A 20730-nucleotide genomic window follows, 5' to 3' on the forward strand; every position below is an offset into this window, starting at 1 on the left:
AGAGACCTTGACCATTCGAGGCATTGTCATCAGGATGTAACAGTTCGAAGAAGTCTCAGCCACCGTTAATTATTTTTACCTGTTTGTACTGCTATTTTATTTTTAGTTTTATCTCCCTGTTTTGATGTGCTGTGTCCAATCTTGCCATTTGAACGATACCAATTCCCTCACCATTTGGCTCTGAATTGAACTTTTGGGAACGGGCGCTGGTAACCTCGCTGTTGTGCGCCCTAAAACGCTAATCATCATCATCATCATCATCATCGAAGAAGTCATGCGGCAGGCACACATACAATCGCCCAGACTGCTCCAATTATCTAGCATTGCCCGACATGTGGCTAGAATGTGTGACAGCACATCGTCACATAATGGAGTATTGAATGTTTGCATGGAGCTCTCAACCTCCAAGTTAGAAGCCGGATGAAGCAGGGCTACCGTTGTGAATGCACAGAATCCTCAAACTCCCACGACACACCAACTGTTATTGGAGACAAGGGTTCAATGAAAATACTCGAATGCGTGTGAAATTGAACAGTCGACTTCGTGGAAGACAATTCAGCACCATATGAAAAATTGGATGATACATCCACAACTAACAACCACATGATTCCAAAAACCTGGCCCATGAAATCATCGTGCGTCGTGTTCAAATGGCTCTGAGCACTATGGGACTTAACATCTTCGGTTATCAGTCCCCTAGAACTTAGAACTACTTAAACCTAACTAACCTAAGGACAGCACACAACACCCAGTAATCACGAGGCAGAGAAAATCCATGACCCCGCCGGGAATCAAACCCGGGAACACGGGCGTGGGAAGCGAGAACGCTACCGCACGACCACGAGCTGCGGACGTGCGTCGTCTTATAGGGGCTTATTCATTTATTTATAATATAATTAAATAAATAAATAATGTTCCAAGGCTGCTCCAGGACTCGCCAAGGGGAAAGATGACCTGGTAGCGCAGCCTGATTCTGTATACAGGAGGCGAAAGCCGGCCAGAGTATTCATACGAGACTTACCCCAACGAGGTGCAATTGGCAGCTTCCGTATACTGGTACACAACGACGGAGAGACGCCAACTTGACCACTTTGCTCCTGGACTACATGGAGGCAATCAAGCAGGAGAAAAAATCCTGTGCTATCGAAGAACACGAGTCAACCAACATGGACTGCTGAAATGATTTTCCGAAAAGTCGTGTCCCACTAGCATCAACGATAACGCATCAACATTAGAATACTGAGGGTTCAACCTGTAATGAATGACTTGTGGTCAATTATGAGTAACAGCTTCACTACACAAGAAAACATGAAACTTTGTAATGCTGTAAATTATGGCCAGGGCCTCCTTTACCACCTGTGAATATGTTAAGCCACTGAAAGCTTCTTTGGAGCATTACGAATGGACTGCTTGGTCCCACTTGCGTTCCGATGCGACAGGACTGTCCCTATGCCACACTGGGGTGCGTCGGCGGCCAGTGTTAACAGTATACCCGGCATGAAGGAAGACAGACAAGGAGTGGAGCACAAACAGAGTTTGAGGGACTGAAAAGATCTTTGTCACAATTCACGGTGAAACATTCAGCTCTCCTTTACCTAGCACCATTCACCACTAGTTTCGGTCATCTTATCCGCATGGCAGCCACGTCTCGATCCCTGAGTCAACAGATGGGGACGTTTGCAACACAACAACCATCTGCACGAACACTTCGACGACGTTTGCAGCAGCATGGACTATCAGCTCGGAGAACATGGCTGCGGTTACCCTTGACGCTGCATCACAGACAGGAGCGCCAGCGATGTTGTACTCAACGACGAACCTGGGTGCGTGAATGGCAAAACGTCATTTTTTTCGGATGAATCCAGGTTCTGTTTACAGCATCATGATGGTTGCATCCGTGTTTGGCGACATCGCGGTGAACGCACGATGGTAGCGTGTATCACCCGGCGTGATGGTATGGGGTGCCACTGGTTATACGTCTCGGTCACTTCTTGTTCACATTGACGGCACTTTAAACAGTGGACGTTACATTTCAGATGTGTTACGACCCGTGGCTCTACCCTTCATTCGATCCCTGCGAAACCCTACATTTCAGCAGGATAATGCACTACCGCATGTTGCAGGTCCTGTACGGTCCTTTCTGGATACAGAAAATGTTCGACTGCTGCCCTGGCCAGCACATTCTCCAGATGTCTCACCAACTGAAAGCGTCTGGTCAATGGTGCAGAGCAACTGGCTCGTCACAATACGCCAGTCAGTACTCTTGATGAACTGTGGTATCGTGTTGAAGCTACATGGGCAGCTGTACCTGTACACGCCATCCAAGCTCTGTTTGACTCAATGCCCAGGTGTATCAAGGTCGTTATTACGGTCATAGATGGTTGTTCTGGGTACTGATTTCTCAGGATCTGTGCACCCAAATTTCGTGATAATGTAATCACATTTCAGTTCTAGTATAGTATATTTGTCCAATGAATAGAATAACCGGTTATCATCTGCATTTCTTCTTGGTGTAGCAATTTTAATGGCCAGTAGTGTATTGCAAGAGGGCTAGGAGACGCCCTGCTAAATGTCGTCGACACGCACCGTTATACGCCTAGTTGTCTGCGTCCAAGAACTAGCCGGCGGAAGGCCGGAGTCCACTTTCACAAGGCGCTGACCGTCGGCCTCTGCGTATATAAACGCGCAGAAGCTGGTTCCAGGTATGCACTGGCTAACAGCGGCAGCGGTAATAGCATCGGCATAACAGGCGCGCAGCACCACCAGCAAACATGAAGCTCCTGGTGAGTTCACATGACACAGGCTCACTACGTCTTACCAAAGGCGGAGCACAACCTCTTTGAAGTTCTTACTGCTAGCGTTGATACTTTATAAATGTATTTATATCATTTTATGTTGAATTTACTTTCACAGCCAGTGAGCTTATTATTACAGACACTATTATACGCATACGATGCAAGTAGACTGTTTGTCATTACTGATTTAACTTAAAATATATTTCGAATTATGTCGCGGCTTTATGTACTTCTTCTGCTCTCTAGATATAAAATGACTTGGAAAGAAAAGGAAAGTTTAATGAAGCATCTACAGTCTGATTATTGAAGAGTAATGAGGAAAGAGTTGATTGTGATCCACTGGAAGGATTAGTACAAGCTATCAAAAGAATCAATTTAGAGATATTATGAAAAGATTTAAATCAGGATAGGCGAACGATGATATAGACTCCCATGAATATAGTTTAACACCCTTAATCATTATATGATCGGGCTCTACACAAATGGTATCAGAGCTTAAATGTAGACAGGCTCATTGGAGATGCAATTTTAAATTGTTTGGTGCTTCAGCTGGTATCATAGCTCTGCGTGTAGATAGGCTCTTTGGAGCTGATGTTGGCCATTATTTTATCGCGTGAGGTAGAGATACAAGAAATCCATGCAGTTAAAAATGCTCGACATGCGACGTTCTGTTTCCCCGCATCGCTTCATTCTACCCTGAGTGGTGTACGCAAACCCAGCTACGAACAGGTCTAGGGGAAGGTTATCTAAAAGAAGTTGTTGTACATCTCTAGTAGCGTGATGGTTTACAACGCCAGGTTATAGTAGGCGCAACTCCAGATTTCTTGGGTGAAAGAGGAACTTGGTCACAAAATGGCTCAGTACTGGTAAATCAGTGTTACAGATGACGCTCTTAGGCAAAATTCGAGATCTTTTCTATGACTTACCTTCTTGATAGGTAACAACAAATATTACATACTTCTTTCAGCCCCACTGGCGCTGCATCTACATCCATACTCCACATGCCACCTGACGGTGTGTGGCGGAGGGTACTTTGAGTACCTCTATCGGTTTTCCCTTCTATTCCAGTCTCGTATTGTTCGTGGAAAGAAAGATTGTCGGTATGCCTCTGTGTGGGCTCTAATTTTATTCTCATGGTCTCTTCGCGAGATATACATAGCGGGGAGCAATATACTGCTTGACTCCTCGGTGAAGTTATGTTCTCGAAACTTCAACAAAAGCCTGTACCGAGCTACTGAGCGTCTCTCTTGCAGAGTCTTCCACTGGAATTCATATATCATTTCCGTAACGCTTTCGCGATTACTAAGTGATCTTGTAACGAAGTTCTCTGTTGAACGTTTCAGGAGGCTTTTGTGAGAAAGTAAAATTTAATTCCGTTTTTTTTCTAAGAAAGAAAGGATGAACTTGGATTTTCCTGGTAGACACGGTGGTTAACAACGTGACAGTTTTTCGCGGAATGGAATCTTTAAGTTACACCAATTTATAACCCGCAGAATAAGTTCTCCAGTTATGAAAATTCTGGCTCTTACAGCAAGATAATTTCAGGATTCAGCATCAGTTAGGTGCCCGTCTGTCTATCTGTCTGTCTGTCAAGACCCTTTTATCTCAGGAACAGGAAAACGTACCAATTTGAAATTTGTGTCAGTTACTAAAGTGCACTGTCCCTTGGTGGTGTGAAAAATTTAAGCTTCTAAGCCAATGCAATCAAAAGATGCGGCCATTTATGTCACATAATATGATACTCGCAAACTATTGAACTGTTTGCATACGGAATCACCTTCGTAGCGGGCTCTAAGGGTGCGAGGTCCTCGCACTCGTCTAGTTTTGTTCAGAAAGCGTTATCATGATGTGTAATATCAATTTTGGAATTTTCTACGAAGAAATTTTTAAGGGCATGTGTATGCGCCCCCTGTAGTGTACAAGGGCTATGAAGATTTGTCAATTGTACTCGGATTAGATGACCCAAGGATACTGATTTGCAGCCGTTCCCTGCATATGAAGAGGTAGAATTTCCAAAATTAACACAAATGGTCGTCATAAAATGGGAATTTGGCAACGCTCTAACCACGCCAGTATCTACGAACTACAATACCATAAAGCACCAGTGATCGTTAGTGTTGTTAGAATGCCCGAGACTGAGAGCTCGATTCCTTGTCTAGCCACATCGGCCCTTATTTGTTGACTTTTATCTGTTCAGTATTCTGTCTGGCTTCTTAATCGTTGTACAGGATTTGCAGCAATTTGTGAACAAAACACGTACTTAATATGTACAAAGAAATAAGTGTACAGTCATATATATTAGTACAATGTTAATACACTTTTGACTTTATGTGTTCATTCTGTCATCTCCCACTCCAGTTTCTATAACATGGAATGTTATGTTGCTGCTTATCATGCATGATATGCTGGCACATCGTTCAGTGCTTGTTCTGGTCTGCCTACAGATCGTCCTGAGTGCCTTGGTGGCAGTGGCGCTGGCCACGCCCGGCTACCTGGGGGCGGCGGGTGTCGCCCCCGTCATCGGCTCAGCGCCGGGCCTCGTCGCCCCACAGCCGCCGGCCCCCGTGGTGGTGGGCGGCCTGGCAGCCTACGGCCCCGCCAACATCGTGCTGGGGCCGGAGGGCGTGCCCCTGGACACGCCTGCAGTGGCCGCCGCCAGAGTGCAGCACCTGTCCGCGCGCCTCGCCGTGCAGTCTCGCGGGTCCGGTAGCGCTGCCGCCGCCGCCGCCGCTGCCGCCGCCGCCGCCGGCGCCTACGCCGTGCCCGCAGCTGTCGCCGCCCCCGCCGTCGCCGCCGTCGCCCCCGCCGCCTACGGCGTTCCTGGACTCGCAGGCCTCGCTGCCGCCAAGGCTCTCTACCACGGCTGAGACATCAGCGAGCCGATACTGAAACGGGCCCTGTAAAGCAGCTTGTGTACACAATTCGGTGTAGCTACTGTAGATGCACACAGTCTTTGTATGTTACTAGAGGACGCCGAGGACGAATAAATTATGATTCATAACTATGTTTCTGTTGTTTTTTGCTTCCGTTGTCCTACTGTTATAGCATGCAAAGCTGGTACTCAAGATGCAAAGCTGTTACTTTTTGCCGATGATACAAGTATAGGTATCACACCCAACAGACAAGAATTAACTGGTGACATTGTAAACGATGTTTTTCAGAAAATCATTAAGTGGTTCTCTGCAAATGGGCTCTCATTAAACTTTGACAAAACACAGTACATACAGTTCCACACAGTAAATGGAATGACACCATTGATAAATATAGACGTCGATCAGAAATCGGTAGCTAAGTTAGAATATTCAAAATTTTTGGGTGTATGCATTAATGAGGGGTTGAACTGGAAAAAGCACACTGAGGATCTGCTGAAACGTTTGAGTTCAGCTACTTATGTATTAGGTTCATTGCAAATTTTGGCGATATACATCTGAGTAAATTAGCTTACCATGCCTATTTTCATTCTCTCCTTTCCTATGGCATCATATTCTGGGGTAACTCATCATTGAGTAAAAGACTGCTCATTGCACAAAAGCGTGTAATCAGAATAATTGCTGGAGCTCATCCAACTTATTTACAGAACTAGAAAGCTTCACTGTAGTCTCACAATATATATATTCAGTTATGAAATTTGTTATTAACAATCCAAACGAATTCAAAAGTAGTAGCAGGCTACAACAATAGGAGAAAGAATGATCTTCACTACCCAAGGTTAAATCTAACTTTGGCTCAGAAGGGGGTAAATTATGCTGCCACAAAAGTCTTTGGTCACTTACCTAATAGCATCAAAAGTTTGACAGATAGCCATATAGCATTTAAAAGGAAATTAAAAGAATTTCTTAATGGCAACTCCTTCTACTCATTAGATGAATTTTTGGATATAACAAATGGCTAATTTCCCCAACCACCACAAAAAAAATTAAAACTATTTAGTTGGTTGGTTGGATGTTTGGGGGAAGAGACCAAACAGCGAGGTTATCGGTCTCATAGGATTAGGGGACGGAAGCCGTCTGTGCCCTTTCAAAGGAACTATCCTGGCGTTTGCCTGGAGCGATTTATGGAAGTCACGGAAAACCTAAATCAGGATGGCCGGACGCAGGATAGAACCATCGTCCTTCCGAATGCGAGTCCAGTGTGCTAACCACTGCGCCACCTCGCTCGGTAAAAGTATCAAGTGTCATATAATATTTTGTGTAATGTAATATCTTGTATAGACACCTTTTATTAACCTGACACGTTCCACATCATTACGAAGTGTCGTATTCATGATCTATGGAACAAGAACTAATCTAATATAATCTAATCTCCACTACACTTGAAAAGCTCTACAAGAGCAAGTAATCACATTTACAAAACGAAGAGGAATATCGGTTAGCCGTTAAAAGATGCCCACCCATAATATTGGGAACTTCGAACGAGCACTAGCCAATAACATAATTCGCTTAATTAATCTTATAGGTGAACATTACAGATAAACAATGTAGACAAGCTGCAAGAACTCGAATGCTACAAATCCCTTTGGTATACAGACGGACAGACAGACAATTCCGAAACTAAATATTGTACTGCGAACAGTTTATCTACACAAGAGACAACACACCACAATGAGCTGAAAAAAAATTAAAAAAAGAGGTAAGCTATGTCTATAGACAGCTTCAACAACGAAATATTAAAGAGCGTGGCTTTTCTTTCTGCATAATACTGCTAAGTCTCTTCAATATGCTGACAAGGAAGGCTCACACCAAGAGCATGCAAAAAAGTAAAACTTATATCGCTATATCGCTTTTCACTGAGGGACAATGAAGCTCTTACCAGAATTATTGGGAGATTGACTTACACAGCATACTTTTTCCCCGAACAGCAGATTAAAAGCGATGCAGGTATATACTAGGTACATATTAAGTACATTGTAAGTGAAGAACGACAGAAAATGCAATATTTCTGGTGAAACAGGTAACTCAAGAACATGCAAAATTTAATTGAGAGACTCGTTCGGAATTAGCTATTTAGAAAAGCCTTCGATAATATTAATGGAGATCAACTGTGGTCTCTAATGAAGAAAGGGGTTTAGCTTCGAGTGATGAAGTAGTGAAAGCAACAGAGTATCACATAGGTAAAAAGGCAAGGCATAGTAGAAATTCCTGGATAACAGAGGAGACACTACATTTAGCTGACGAAAGGAGAAAATATAAAATTACAGCAAATGAAGCCGGCGAAGGTGAATATAGACGTCTAAAAATATAAGATCGAGACATATACTAGAATCTCTAAGCAGGAATGGCTAGAGGACAAACGTAAAGCAGAACAAGCATGCGTAACTAGTGGACAGATAGATAGCATTTTATCAAAAACTGACATTTTGAGGTCGTGGCTGCGTATAAAATACAGGTCGATTTTTAAAGGATGAAAACAGCAACAAGCCGTTGTGTATAGCACTATTTATTTATTAAAACGGATATTCTCGTCTAGGTACACATCAGTTGATGTCAACGTAAGTCTTCGCTTTTTTAATTCCCCCATTGTGGGGGAAGAAATCTTTAAAGATCAGATATTACAGTCATAGTTAATTTACGTAGATATTCCCCCGTGGTTCTGTTGCAGTTTGGTTGATTTGTGTTCACGACATGTTGAAGATAATTTCAAGCACTTATTTGATATATGTGTATCCACATAATGTAAAACACCATACACCACCAACAAGTTTTTTTTTTCATGCGAAAATGAGTACAAAGGTGGCGATTGCACAAAAGTAAAAGAGCCAAAGAATTTCTCAGAGACATTTATACACGTAAATGATGTCACAGTATAAAAACTTACAAACTAGGAAAGTTTCATAGCATGCAATTTATATTCAATGAGCATTAATTACAAATAAAGTAAATAACTGAAGAAAACAGTTTGTTAGACAAAGTAAACTTAAGTAATATTACTTAAATATTATGGAACACACTTGTAACATAATAAATGATCAGAAAGCGTATGTATAAATATTTCGACACTGGACAGTTTTGTGTCACATGGTCTCTACTTGAAAGTTTAAACTAATTTGTTGTTGTTGTTGTGATCTTCAGTCCTGAGACTGGTTTAATGTAGCTCTCCATGCTACTCTCTCCTGTGCACGCTTCATCACCTCCCAGTACCTACTGCAACCTACTTCCTTCTGAATACGCTCAGTGTATTCATCTCTAGGTCTCCCTCTACGGTTTTTACCCTCCAAGCTGCCCTCCAATACTAAATAGCTGATCCCTTGATGCCTCATAACATATCCTACCAACCGGTCCCTTCTTTTTGTCAAGTTGTACCACAAACCCCTCTTCTCCCCAATTCTATCCATAACACCTCATTACTTATGTGATCTACCCATCCAATCTTCAGCATTCTTCTGTAGCACCACATTTCGAAAGCTTCTATTCTCTTCTAGTCCAAACTATTTATCGTCCAGGTTCACTTCCATACATGGCTACACTCCATACAAATACGTTCAGAAACAACTTCCTGATACTTAATTATACTCGATGTTAACAAATTTCTCTTCTTCAGAACCGCTTTCCTTTCCATCGCCAGTCTACATTTTATATCATCTCTACTTCGACCATCATCAGTTATTTTGCTTCCCAAATAGCAAAAATTTTTTACTAATTTAAGTGTCTCATTCTAATCGAATTCCCTCAGCATCACCCGACTTATTCCGACTACATTCCATTATCCTCGTTTTGCTTTTGTTGATGTTCATCTTATATCCTCCTTTCAAAATACTGTCCATTTCGTTCAACTGCTCTTACAACTCCTTTGCTGTCTCTGACAGAATTACAATGCATCGTCGAACCTCAAAGTTCTTATTTCTGCTCCATGGATTTTAATATCTACTCCAAATTTTCCTTCCGTTTCCTTTATTGCTTGCTCAATATACAGATTGAATAACATCGGGGCTAGGCTACAAACGTGTCTCACTCCCTTGCCAACCACTGCTTCCCTTTCATGTCACTCGACTCTTATAACTGCCATCTGGTTTCTGTACAAATTGTAAATTGTCTTTCGCTCCCTGTATTTTACCCCTGCCACCTTTAGAATTTGAAAGAGAGAATTACTGTCAACATTGTCAAAAGTTTTCTCTAAGTCTACAAATGTTAGAAACGTAGGTTTGTCTTTCCCTAACCTTTCTTCTGAGATAAGTCTTAAGGTCAGTATTGCTTCATGTGTTCCAATATAACTACGGAATCCAAATTGATCTTCCCCAAGGTCGACTTCTACCAGTTTTCCATTCGTCTGTAAAGAATTCGCGTTAGTATTTTACAGTTGCGGCTTATTAAACTGATAGTTCGGTAATTTTCACATCTGTCAGCACCTGCTTTCTTTGGGATTGGAATAATTATATTCTTCTTGAAGTCTGAGGGTATTTCGCCTGTCTCATACATTTTTCTCACCAGATGGTAGAGTTTTGTAAGGACTGGCTCTCCCAAGGCTGTCAGTAGTTCTAATGGAATATTGTCTACTCCCGGGACCTTGTTTCGACTGAGGTCTTTCAGTGCTCTGTCAAACTATTCACGCCGTATCGTATCTCATCTACATCTTCTTCCATTTCCATAATATTGTCCTCAAGTACATCGCCCTTGTATAGACCCTCTATATACTCCTTCCAACTTTCTGATTTTCCTTCCTTGCTTAGAACTGTGTTTCCATCTGAGCTCTTGATATTCATACAAGTGGTTCTCTTTTCTCCAAAGGTGTCTTTAATTTTTCTGTACGCAGTATCTATCTTACTGCTAGTGAGATAAGCCTCTACATCCTTACATTTGTTCTCTAGCCATCCCTTCTTAGCCATTTTACACTTCCTGTCGATCTCATTTTTTAGACGTTTGTATTCCTTTTTGCCTGCTTTATTTACCGAATTTTTATATTTTCTCCTTTCATCAATTAAATTCAGTATTTCTTCTGTTCCCCAAGGATTTCTACTAGCTCCCGTCTTTTCACCTACTTGATTCTCTGATGCCTTCACTACTTCATCCCTCAAAGCTACCCATTCTTCTTCTACGGTATTTCTTTCCCTCATTCCTGTGAATTGTACCCTTATTCTCTCCCTGAAACTCTGTACAACCTCTGATTTAGCCAGTTTATCCAGTTCCCATCTCCTTAAATTCCCACCCCTTTTTGCAGTTTCTTCAGTTTTAATCTGCAGTTTGTAACCAATAGCTTGTGGTCAGAATCCACATCTAATTGTTTTAGGGACCAGGTTTTAAATTGTTAATTTAAAACTTGGTCCCTAAAACTCTATCTTACCGTTATATAATCTATCTGATACCTTCTAGTATCTACAGGCTTCTTCCATGTATACAACCTTCTTTTATGATTCTTGAACCATGTGTTAGCTATGACTAAGCTATGCTCTGTGCAAAATTCTTCTTTCATTTCTAACCTTCCCCCACCCCCAATCCATATTCACCTACTATGTTTCCTTCTCTCCCTTTTCCTACTATAGAATTCCAGTCAGCTGTGACTATTAAATTTTCGTCTCCCTTCACTACCTGAATAATTTCTTTTATCTCATCATACATTTCATCAATTTCTTCATCATCTGCAGAGCTAGTTGGCATATAAACTTGTATTGTGGTAGGCGTGGGTTTAGTGTCTATCTTGGCCACAATAATGCGTTCATTATGCTGTTTGTAGTAACATCCCCGCACTCCTGCATTAACCCTATTTGATATTGTATTTACAACCCTGTGTTCACCTGACCAGAAGCCTTGTTCCTCCTGCCACCGAACTTCACTAATTCCCACTATACCTAACTTTAACCTATCAATTTCCCTTTTTAAATTTTCTAACCTACCTGCCCGATTAAGCGATCTGACAATCCAAGCTCCGATCCGTAGAACGCCAGTTTTCTTTCTCCTGATAACAACGTCCTCCTGAGTAGTCCCTGCCCGGAGATCCAAATGCGGGACTATTTTACCTCCTGAATATTTTACCCAAGAGGACGCCATCATCGTTTAATCATACAGTAAAGCTGCGTGCCATCGGGAAAAATTACGGCTGTAGTTTCCCCTTGCTTTCAGCTGTTCGCAGTACCAGTACAGCAAGGCCGTTTTGGTTAGTGTTACAAGGCCAGATCAGTCAATCATCCAGACTGTTGCCCCTGCAACGACTGAAAAGGCTGCCGCCCCTCTTCAGCAACCACACGTTTGTCTGGCCTCCCAACAGATACCTCTCCGTTGTGGTTGCGCCTATGGTACGGCTATCTGTATAACTGAGGCACGCAAGCCTCCCCACCAATGGCAAGGTCCATGTTGATTGGGGAGGTGGGGGGGGGGGTAAACTAATTTAACTATTGTAATTATGCGTGAGTAAGCAACCTGTTATATTTTAGTATAGGGTTTCTATCTTCTTATTTTTACGGTCAAGGGGAGTTTCAAATTGGAAAGAAAATGACTGAAATTTTGTAGAAAGACTGCATATGATAACTCAATATGTTCATTAATGATTTGTAACGCCACCATTCTCAGAATGATGCAAAATATGGATATGGTCTTCAGTGCATTTTACTCCACGTCTGTCGTGAGTTATGTGCATTAATAATGTAGGTTTTGATATTTTATTCGAAGGACATTTTTCTGTTGCTTTTCGTACCCATAGATTTACAGAGACAGCAAAAACCGTACATTGCTGTTAAGTTTTACACCTTTATGAATTAGTTCGTGATAAATTTTTAGACTGATTTTCGAAGATTCCGGAAGCGTGAGGAGTGAAAAGCCAAGCTTCAGAGATAAAATAGAAAAGAAAATGCCTCACAAACTAGTCCATAAACACAGTTGCTAGTAGTTCACAATTTCCCAGACACCAGTATGATTAACTACAGAGTATTTCACTTCATTTCAAACAGGAGTTATCCACCGTTTAGTATTCTACATTATTTATAAAGAGAAAAATGATGAGATGCAATGTATGGATGTCAATTTTACGTGCTGTGCTGCGTTTTGTATACGCTCTAAGAAAAAGGAAGAAAAAAAAAGGCATGAAGGAATTACTCCAGTGGGACGGGAACCGGTAGATGTTATCTACATGTACACGTAAACAAATAATTACAATCTCAGAAAATTTTGATGATCTTTTAAAGAAAAAAGCTTGACAAACTGAGCACATCAATAACCCGTTGGTAATTTTCTGTCCCTTATACAAACAGTTATTTGACTTGGCACTGATTGGTAGAGTTGTTTCATGTCCTCTTGAGTAATATTGTACCACATTCTGTCAAATATGTGAGCGTTAGAGCGTCAGAATCCGAGCTGCTTGGAGGACGCTGCCCAGAATGCTCCAAACCGTTCTCGGACGGGGAGAGATTCGACGATCTTGCTGGCCATGGAAGGGTTTTGCAAGCACGAAGGGGAAGTTGAAAGTCCTGCAGTGTGCGGGCAGGCATTATCTTGCTGATATGTAGCCCCAGAATGGCTTGCCACGAAGGGCAACAAAGCGGTGAGTAGAATATGATTGTCGTACCGCTGTGCTGTAGCGATGCTGCGGATGACAACCAAAGAGGTCCTGGTTTGAAAAGAAATGGCACTCCAGACCATCACACCTGGTTGTCGGGCCGTATGCTGCCGACAGTCAGGTTGATATCCCACCGCTGTCCAGGGGTCCTCCAGAAATATGTTCGCTGGTCACTGGGGCACAATTTGGAGCAGGTCTTATTACTGAAGACAATTGTACTACAGTCAACTAGATTACAGGGCGAACAGATGTCTGGAGACGCCCCAGACAGCTGTGGAATATCAACCGGATTTCCACCTGCAATACGGCCCGACAGCTTGGTGTGATGGTCTGGAATGCTACTTCCCTTCAGAGCAACACCTCTTTGGTCGTCATGCGTGGCACCTTTCTATCACTGCGGTAGGTCGACGATATTCTACACCCCGTTTTGTTGCCCTTCATGGCTAGCTGTTCTGGGCTTATATTTCAGCAAGACAGTGGCCGTCCACACACAGCGAGAGTTTCTACTGCTTGTCTTCGTGCATGTCAAACACTACCTGGGCCAGCGAAGTCACCGGATGTCTACCCAGTCGAGAAAATTTGGAGCTTTATGGGCAGTGCCCTCCAAGTAACTCGGATTTTGACGATCTAACATACATGTCTGACAGAACGTGGTACGATATCACTAAGGAGGACTTCCAACAACTCTGTCAGTCAATGCCGAGGCAAATAACTGCTCGTATAAGGGACAGAGGAGGACCAACGCATTATGGATTTGCCCAGTTTGTCACGCTTGAGTGAATCATTCAGTTTTTGTTAAATTGTTATCATATGTTTGTGTATACACGTACACCTCATCTACCTATTTCTGTCCAATTCGCTGGCCGCTGTGGCCGAGCGTTTCTAGGCGATTCAGTCCGGAACCGCGCTGCTGCTACGGTCGCAGGTTCGAATACTGCCTCGGGCATGGATGTGTGTGATGTCCTTAGGTTAAATTAGGTTTAAGTAGTTCTAAGTGTAGGGGACTGGTAACTTCAGATTTTAAGTCCCATAGTGCTTAGAGCTATTTGAACAATTTTTTTTCTGTCCGATTCGAGTAATTCGTTGGCGGCGCGTCGTTATCTTAGAGTGTACATGTGGAGTTGTTAAGTTTTACGTGCGACTGTTTCTCATTTGTCCACTTTATTCTCATCTCACAGAGTCCAAATAATGATCTAGTCCTAAACACAACGAGTTGTGTGAAATACTTAAATAAAAGTGATCTTGTATTCATGACTTTTGAAAGCAACGAATGGGAGTGTTCTGCGGCAATCGCGACGTAGTTGTTTGTGTAATGAGGTAACGTCCTGATATATGGATACATTACTTGTATTGAGGATGTTGTATAATCGATTTCGCTCTAGAAGGCTCTAAAACTACATTGTTTTAGAAGGGATGTGCAGAGCATTCTTCCTTCATTTAAAGGTGCCTTAACTTAATCTGTACATATTAGTTTCATAGTAATCAACCATTGATTACCCGTACGACACATTCTATTTATGTTTTAGAGCCAAATTCGTAAACTATTAATGATCACTAGTCATACTTTCATTACAATAGTAGACCTGTAATGATTGGTACAACACATTACAGATATACAGCTGCCGATTTCGCTTCCTGTATTCAGTTTAATCCCATTTCTCTGTCCTAATAGTTCCCACGTCTCCCATTATCTCCCAAGCCTTTTTACACGTTCCATTTTAGGGAAGTGATTGAGATGCTCCAGAATTAGGAATTATTGAATCGGATGCAGTGGGAACCCTGATTTGTCTGTCACCAGCGAACGATTTAGAAACAGACTGTTGCGCCATGTGCTTACTTATGTCAGCGTGCACTGTACAGTTATCTTTACGTTCGGAACGTTAGTTCTGCCGCAAAAGTTCGAGAAATAGTTGGTGGCCAAAAGGATACATTTTTGTTTCTACGTTTAATGTCCGTCTCCATTCACACGGCACCAGACTTACGCAGGAAAAAAAGGAAAATGGCAGTTGTAGAGTAAAACAATTTCTCATATGAGGCGACTGTTATTAAGAATTTCTATGAAGAACAGTGTAAAACTCTTTAGAGTTCCCAAACGAAATCTTGAAATCCACTGGGGAATATGCGCTGTTTTGAAACTTCCTGGTAGTTCATAACGTAGTCTTTAATTTGGCCCTAACCTGGAATCCTGCTTTCAATTCAGAACACTCTTAACGACCAAGCTGTCCACACTCATCTGGTCATATCGTTGCCAGCGGAGGACAAGAGCCCGAGTTTGAGAGACGGTCCAGTATTCAGTTTTAATCCACGTTGAAGTTACACTTGTAAATGTTTACTTATCATTAGAGTCGCTTGACAACCCATTCATAACATCGGGTGCAAATGATTAATGTGACCGTAAATGGTCATTGAGAGTTGTATTACAACACTTCTTCATAGTATTGCTTTCCGAAAGCACATTGGACAAAAAAACTTGTCACCCTCACGAGGAATAGCGTGAATAAAATGCAACATCTGCTATTGTCTGGCTAATACCCACGATTCGGAGATGAAGAGAATACAAAAGTTAGTTCACGTATGCCTTATCAGACAAAAGCCTACCATTGATGATTGCATCCCGTAGACCTACCAAAGTGCAGGGGTGCTGCTTGATTTAGTCACATATATCTTCGATGGGAAAATGGTAGAGCAAATTAGTGGGGCCAGTTGATGTGTGACAGGGTGCCTGAATCCTCAACAATCAAGGATCGTCAGCTTGCAGTCGTGTGATGTGTCAATTAAGCACTCATCGTGGAGATGTGGAGGAAAGAACAGGAGATGGTCATCAAGAACGATGACATTGCCATCCTGCTTCGTTTCTACCGTAGCCTGAGTAAGGGGGACTAAGCTATCATAAGAACAAGACCTGTAAAATATCATACAACAGCTTCCACACCCTGAGTTAAAGACCTGCTTGGGCCTTTAGTGCATTTGATGCCTGACATGAATTGAAATTCTGTGTTGTTTGGCCCATTTAACATTTTGCAAAGTACTCAACTCCAAAGTTGGACTGGATGCAGTTATCCACATATTTTTCAATAGTAAACTGGTCCTTAAGGAATTTTTTTACTAATAGTAGCAATACTTGAAGAGTTTGTCATTGTAAAGAAATCACATTCCTCCTCAGCCCCCATTCACTGGCATCTTTTTATGACCACTGATCTTACACTGTGTTACATAACTGCGAATAGTATGTCAATCTTTGTAATAAAATCGGCTAATCCACGTCGAACTACTAATGAACCAGGAACGTCATTCGCATTCTGGTCAGGGTCACGTCCAAACACGATAATTCATATCTGCTATTCTAACACATCTCCACCTCAACTAGTGTAATGCTGCGTCCATACAATCTATTGGATCATATGCGCTACTTTCACGGCGTACACGATCTGTGCAGGTTTAGCCAGCAGCTGTGGCCGAGCGGTTCTAGGTGGTTTAGTCCGGAACCGCGCTGCTGCTACGGTCGCAGGTTCGAAGCCTGTATCGGGCATGGATGTGTGTGATGTACTAAGGTTCGTTACGTTTAAGTAGTTCCTAGTCTAGGGGACTGATGACCTCAGATGTTAAGTCCCATATTGGTAGAGCCATTTGAGCCATTTTCTGTGGACGTTCACATGAGCACCTGGTACCAGTGTCTCAGCATCATAATGCTCCATGTTGCCAACGATCTCTGTTATGGAAGCGACTAATAATTTCGTCCAGTAAGGTTAAGTACTCTTATGCTGTTAAAACGTATTCAGTGTCATGTTGTGTTTGTGTTGTAAGGAAGTACAACAATGATATCAACTCAATAATTAGAATGTAAAGTATAATTTAGTATCTTTTGCCTTTTTCTGTACAGTATAAACAATTACTTTACAGTTCGCGCTGCTTTTTCCCTTTTGAGTATTCGGTGAGGTGATCCGTTGCACGGTGTTAACCGTCGTCTAGCGTAGTTGTTTTAGCCGTGGTAGGCAGCCTTGAGCGCAGCCAGAGATCCGGGAGCAGCCAGTAGGCCAGGAGCAGCGACAGCCGCAGGAGCGACGGCGGCGACGGCGGGGGCGGCGACCAAAGCGGGGGCGGCGTAGGCTCCGTAGGCGGCGGCGGAGGCGGCGGCGAGGGCGGCGCCGTTGATGGCGGCGTCGCGGGCCCTCGTCTGGGCGACGGCGGCCAGGTGGGCACCCCTGGCAGCGGCCACGTCAGGGGTGTCCAGGTTGTAGCCACCTGGCCCGACTACGATGTTGGCTGGGCCGTAGGCGGCGAGGCCGGGGTGGATGCCGCCCACATAGACGGGAGCGGGCTGGACGGCGGCAGCGAGGCCTGCGCCGTAGGCGGGGGCGGCGACACCCGCCCCCAGGAAGCCGGGCTTGGCCAGAGCCACGGCCACGACAGCACTCAGGACGATCTGAAAGTAGGTTTCAGTTGCTCATGTCAAAAATATCACATGTGGCTACAGCAAGGGTGAGTTTCACAATTTTCAACTGAATAGTATGTTGGGAAGTAACTGCGCTACAATAAACTTATAAAAGTTGTGCTATTATCTGTCAAACATGGCTTTCCTTGTATGATCGCGTTGTCACGAAGAAAATTTATTCATATTTAACTCACTTCAAGGGTGGTGCAAAAGAAATTATTGTTATCTCGTTTACTTACCAATTACAGGTTAAGAGAAAAGTGACGAACATAGTAAATACATTGTAGTGCATCCACTGTGCAAGAAGATAGAGACTCGAGTGCATTTTCTCTTATACCTTTTTCAATATGTGCTATAAACATTCATTGTCACGCTGAATGGCCATCTATGTGGCTTACTGCCATGCAGAAGGCCTGCGTTCGATTCCTGGTACTGCCAGGGATTTTTCCTTGATGGGGGGGGGGGGGGTTGGGTAGTCATCCTCCTGAAGCCAGTTGAGGAGCTGCTTGACCGTTTGGTAGCGGCACCATCCCTGATGAACTGACAGCAGTCAGCAGTGTGGAGTACTGTCATCCACCCCTCCATACTGCATTCACATGACACCAGTGGCTAATGGATGATATAGTTATGAGGGAGACGTACGTGGCTTGTATGTGGCCAACAGTGCTGCTTTTCTTGTATAGACATTGATAAACTAATTTCTGTTGTTTTATTTAAGCAATGTTTTCCGTAAGAATGCTGAGAAACAACGAAACTGAGTACCTGGAACTTACCATACAAGTCTCTTCACTGATGTAGATATTTACTAGAAAATATACTCTCATTCTTATTCGTAGTCAAATCGTCCAGTTTGAGTGAGCTGTTCCTGTCGCTTTACTCATATAAAACTTTTTCTGAATTCAGTAGTAAAATCCTGATCATTTTCTCTGTTCCACAAGCCCATCTCCATCGGAAGATATCTTGTCGCTTTACGTCATATGCGTGATAACTTTCGTATTTATATGTTGGAAATATTAATTTGTATTTAAATTTAAAATCTCGGTGTTTGGTTGTGTTCCACGTATGTGTTAAATACTTTGAGACAGTAATAAGCCGGCCGCGGTGGCCGAGCGGTTCTAGGCGTTTCAGTCCAGAACCGCGTGGCTCCTACGGTGGCAGGTCAGAATCCTGCCTCGGGCATGGATGAGTGTAATGTCCTTAGGTCAGTTAGGTTTAAGTAGTTCTAAGTTCTAGGGGACTGATGACCTCTGATGTTAAGTCCCATAGTGCTCAGAGCAATAGTGCTCAGAGCCAGACAATAATAAATGCTATAGTTTCCTTGTCCTAATAGCTTGACCGAGCGAGGTGGCGCAGTGGCTAGCTCACTGAATTCGCGTTCGGGATGACGACGGTTCAATCCCACGTCCGGCCGTCCTGATTTAGTTTTTCCGTGATTTCCCTAAATCGCTCCAGGCAAATGCCGGGATTGTTCCTTTGAAAGGGGACGGACGACTTCCATCCCCGTCCTTCCCTAATCTGATGAGACCGATGACTTCGCTGTCTGCTCTCCTCCCCCAAACAACCCAACCCAACCCAATAGCTTGGTACAGACAATTGTAGACGTAGACTGCATATTAACGTCTTTGAATGGTCTTGCATCAGACACTAATATAGGAGTAAATTTTTCGTGGGCTTCATCCACGTGTTAAACAGTTCTGCAGTGAAACTTCGTGGCAGATTAATACTGTGTACCGGAGCGACACACGAACTGGGGACCTTTGCCTTTCGCGGGCAAGTGCTCTACCATCTGAACTACCCAAGCACGACTCACGGCCCGTCCTCACAGCTTCACTTCTCCCAGTACCTCGTCTCCTACCTTCTGCAGTACCAGCAGGAAATGTATACAAAAAGGGAAATACAAGAGAATAATACGAGTCGTATAGCCATCGCTTAGTTTAGGTGAGTGAATCAAAAGATACTCTTGTTACTCCCTAAAAGTCTTGGTTTTACTTCAAGATGAACGTACTTCTAGAAGCACTCCGTCATCAGGCCACATGTGGCCCACCGGGACCATCCGACCGTCGTGTCATCCTCAGCTGAGGATGCGGATAGGAGGGGCGTGTGGTCAGCACACCGCTCTCCCGGTCGTTACGATGGTTTACTTCTAGAAGCCTAGATGCTAATAAGGTCAGAGTGAAACATCCAGCTAACAGATGTGTCACGGGGACGAATGTTAGACGTCGCTGGAATGCTGTATCACACTCACCAAGCACTTCATGTTGGTGGTGTAGGTTTCCAGTGCGACGACCGCTGCTACTGTTGCTCCCGCTGCCTGTCTGCTGCTGGACTGTGCCTAGGTTTGCCTATGGTCCGTTTATATAGCCGGCGATAGCTGTCAGATATGCGTGAAAGTAGTGCAGGCGTCCTTCTGCCGCTGCGACCTGAAGGAGCCGTTGGCACACAACCGACGCTGGAAAATGGGTACTCCAGCAGCCTTCCTGCTTCTCGGGGTCTCCGGGTGCAAAATGCTATTTTAGCAGCTGCTCTGTCTCTTTGATACCAATGAAGAGGAAAGATAACCCTTTCTAATCTGAACACATTTAAAAAAATGGTGAATTAAGTTGAATTCTCTGAATATTTTGTCATCTTCGCGGGGTCTCCGTGTGCAAACTGCTATTTTCGCAGTTGCTATGACTCTTTGATACCAGTGAAGAGGAAAGATAACCCTTTATAATCTGAGCACATTTAAAAAAAATGGTGAATGAAGTTGAATTCTCTGAATATTTTGTCATCTTAGATGATGAAAAATAATAACGAATTTTACGCCCTACAAATTTAATGGGGAAGGCGGATCGGGTTTTAGTTCATCTTAATAGTCTTTTGATGTAATGTAGAATATTTGATATTTTAAGGAAAAGCTATGAATAAAGGCTTGTGTTATTTTACTTTTATGGTGGAAAAATATTACAGAGTTTACAGATCATATTTTATGGAACAAAAATGTAATAATCACTACAAATTTATAACTTTGTAATACAAAGACAT

At 43.1% G+C, this 20730-nt stretch overlaps 2 protein-coding genes across 2 annotated transcripts; one reads left to right on the forward strand and one right to left on the reverse strand.

The window, feature by feature from the left end:
- Nucleotides 1-2713: 2713 nt before the first annotated feature.
- LOC126176118 (cuticle protein 18.7-like) lies at nt 2714-17198 on the forward strand. Its single transcript, XM_049923255.1, has 3 exons — nt 2714-2783; nt 5240-5530; nt 17175-17198. Exons 1-3 carry the CDS (start codon nt 2772-2774, stop codon nt 17196-17198), a joined length of 327 nt encoding a protein of 108 aa, XP_049779212.1. The 5' UTR covers nt 2714-2771.
- Nucleotides 17199-17253: 55 nt separating this feature from the next.
- On the reverse strand, nt 17254-20030 carry LOC126176119 (cuticle protein 16.5-like). The gene is made up of 2 exons (XM_049923257.1): nt 19952-20030; nt 17254-17697 (listed from the first exon to the last, which is right to left on the reverse strand). Exons 1-2 carry the CDS (start codon nt 19961-19963, stop codon nt 17254-17256), a joined length of 456 nt encoding a protein of 151 aa, XP_049779214.1. The 5' UTR covers nt 19964-20030.
- Nucleotides 20031-20730: the final 700 nt, after the last annotated feature.

This window comes from Schistocerca cancellata, chromosome 3 (assembly GCF_023864275.1).
Source record: "Schistocerca cancellata isolate TAMUIC-IGC-003103 chromosome 3, iqSchCanc2.1, whole genome shotgun sequence".
Taxonomy (NCBI): domain Eukaryota; kingdom Metazoa; phylum Arthropoda; class Insecta; order Orthoptera; family Acrididae; genus Schistocerca; species Schistocerca cancellata.

What these genes read in the sequence shown, in the direction of transcription:
- LOC126176118 (XM_049923255.1), top strand. An exon ending in CCGCCGCCGCCGCCGCTGCC is followed by an intron (nt 5,531 to 17,174) that starts GCCGCCGCCGCC and finishes ATTACTTTACAG; the next exon opens with TTCGCGCTGCTTTTTCCCTT.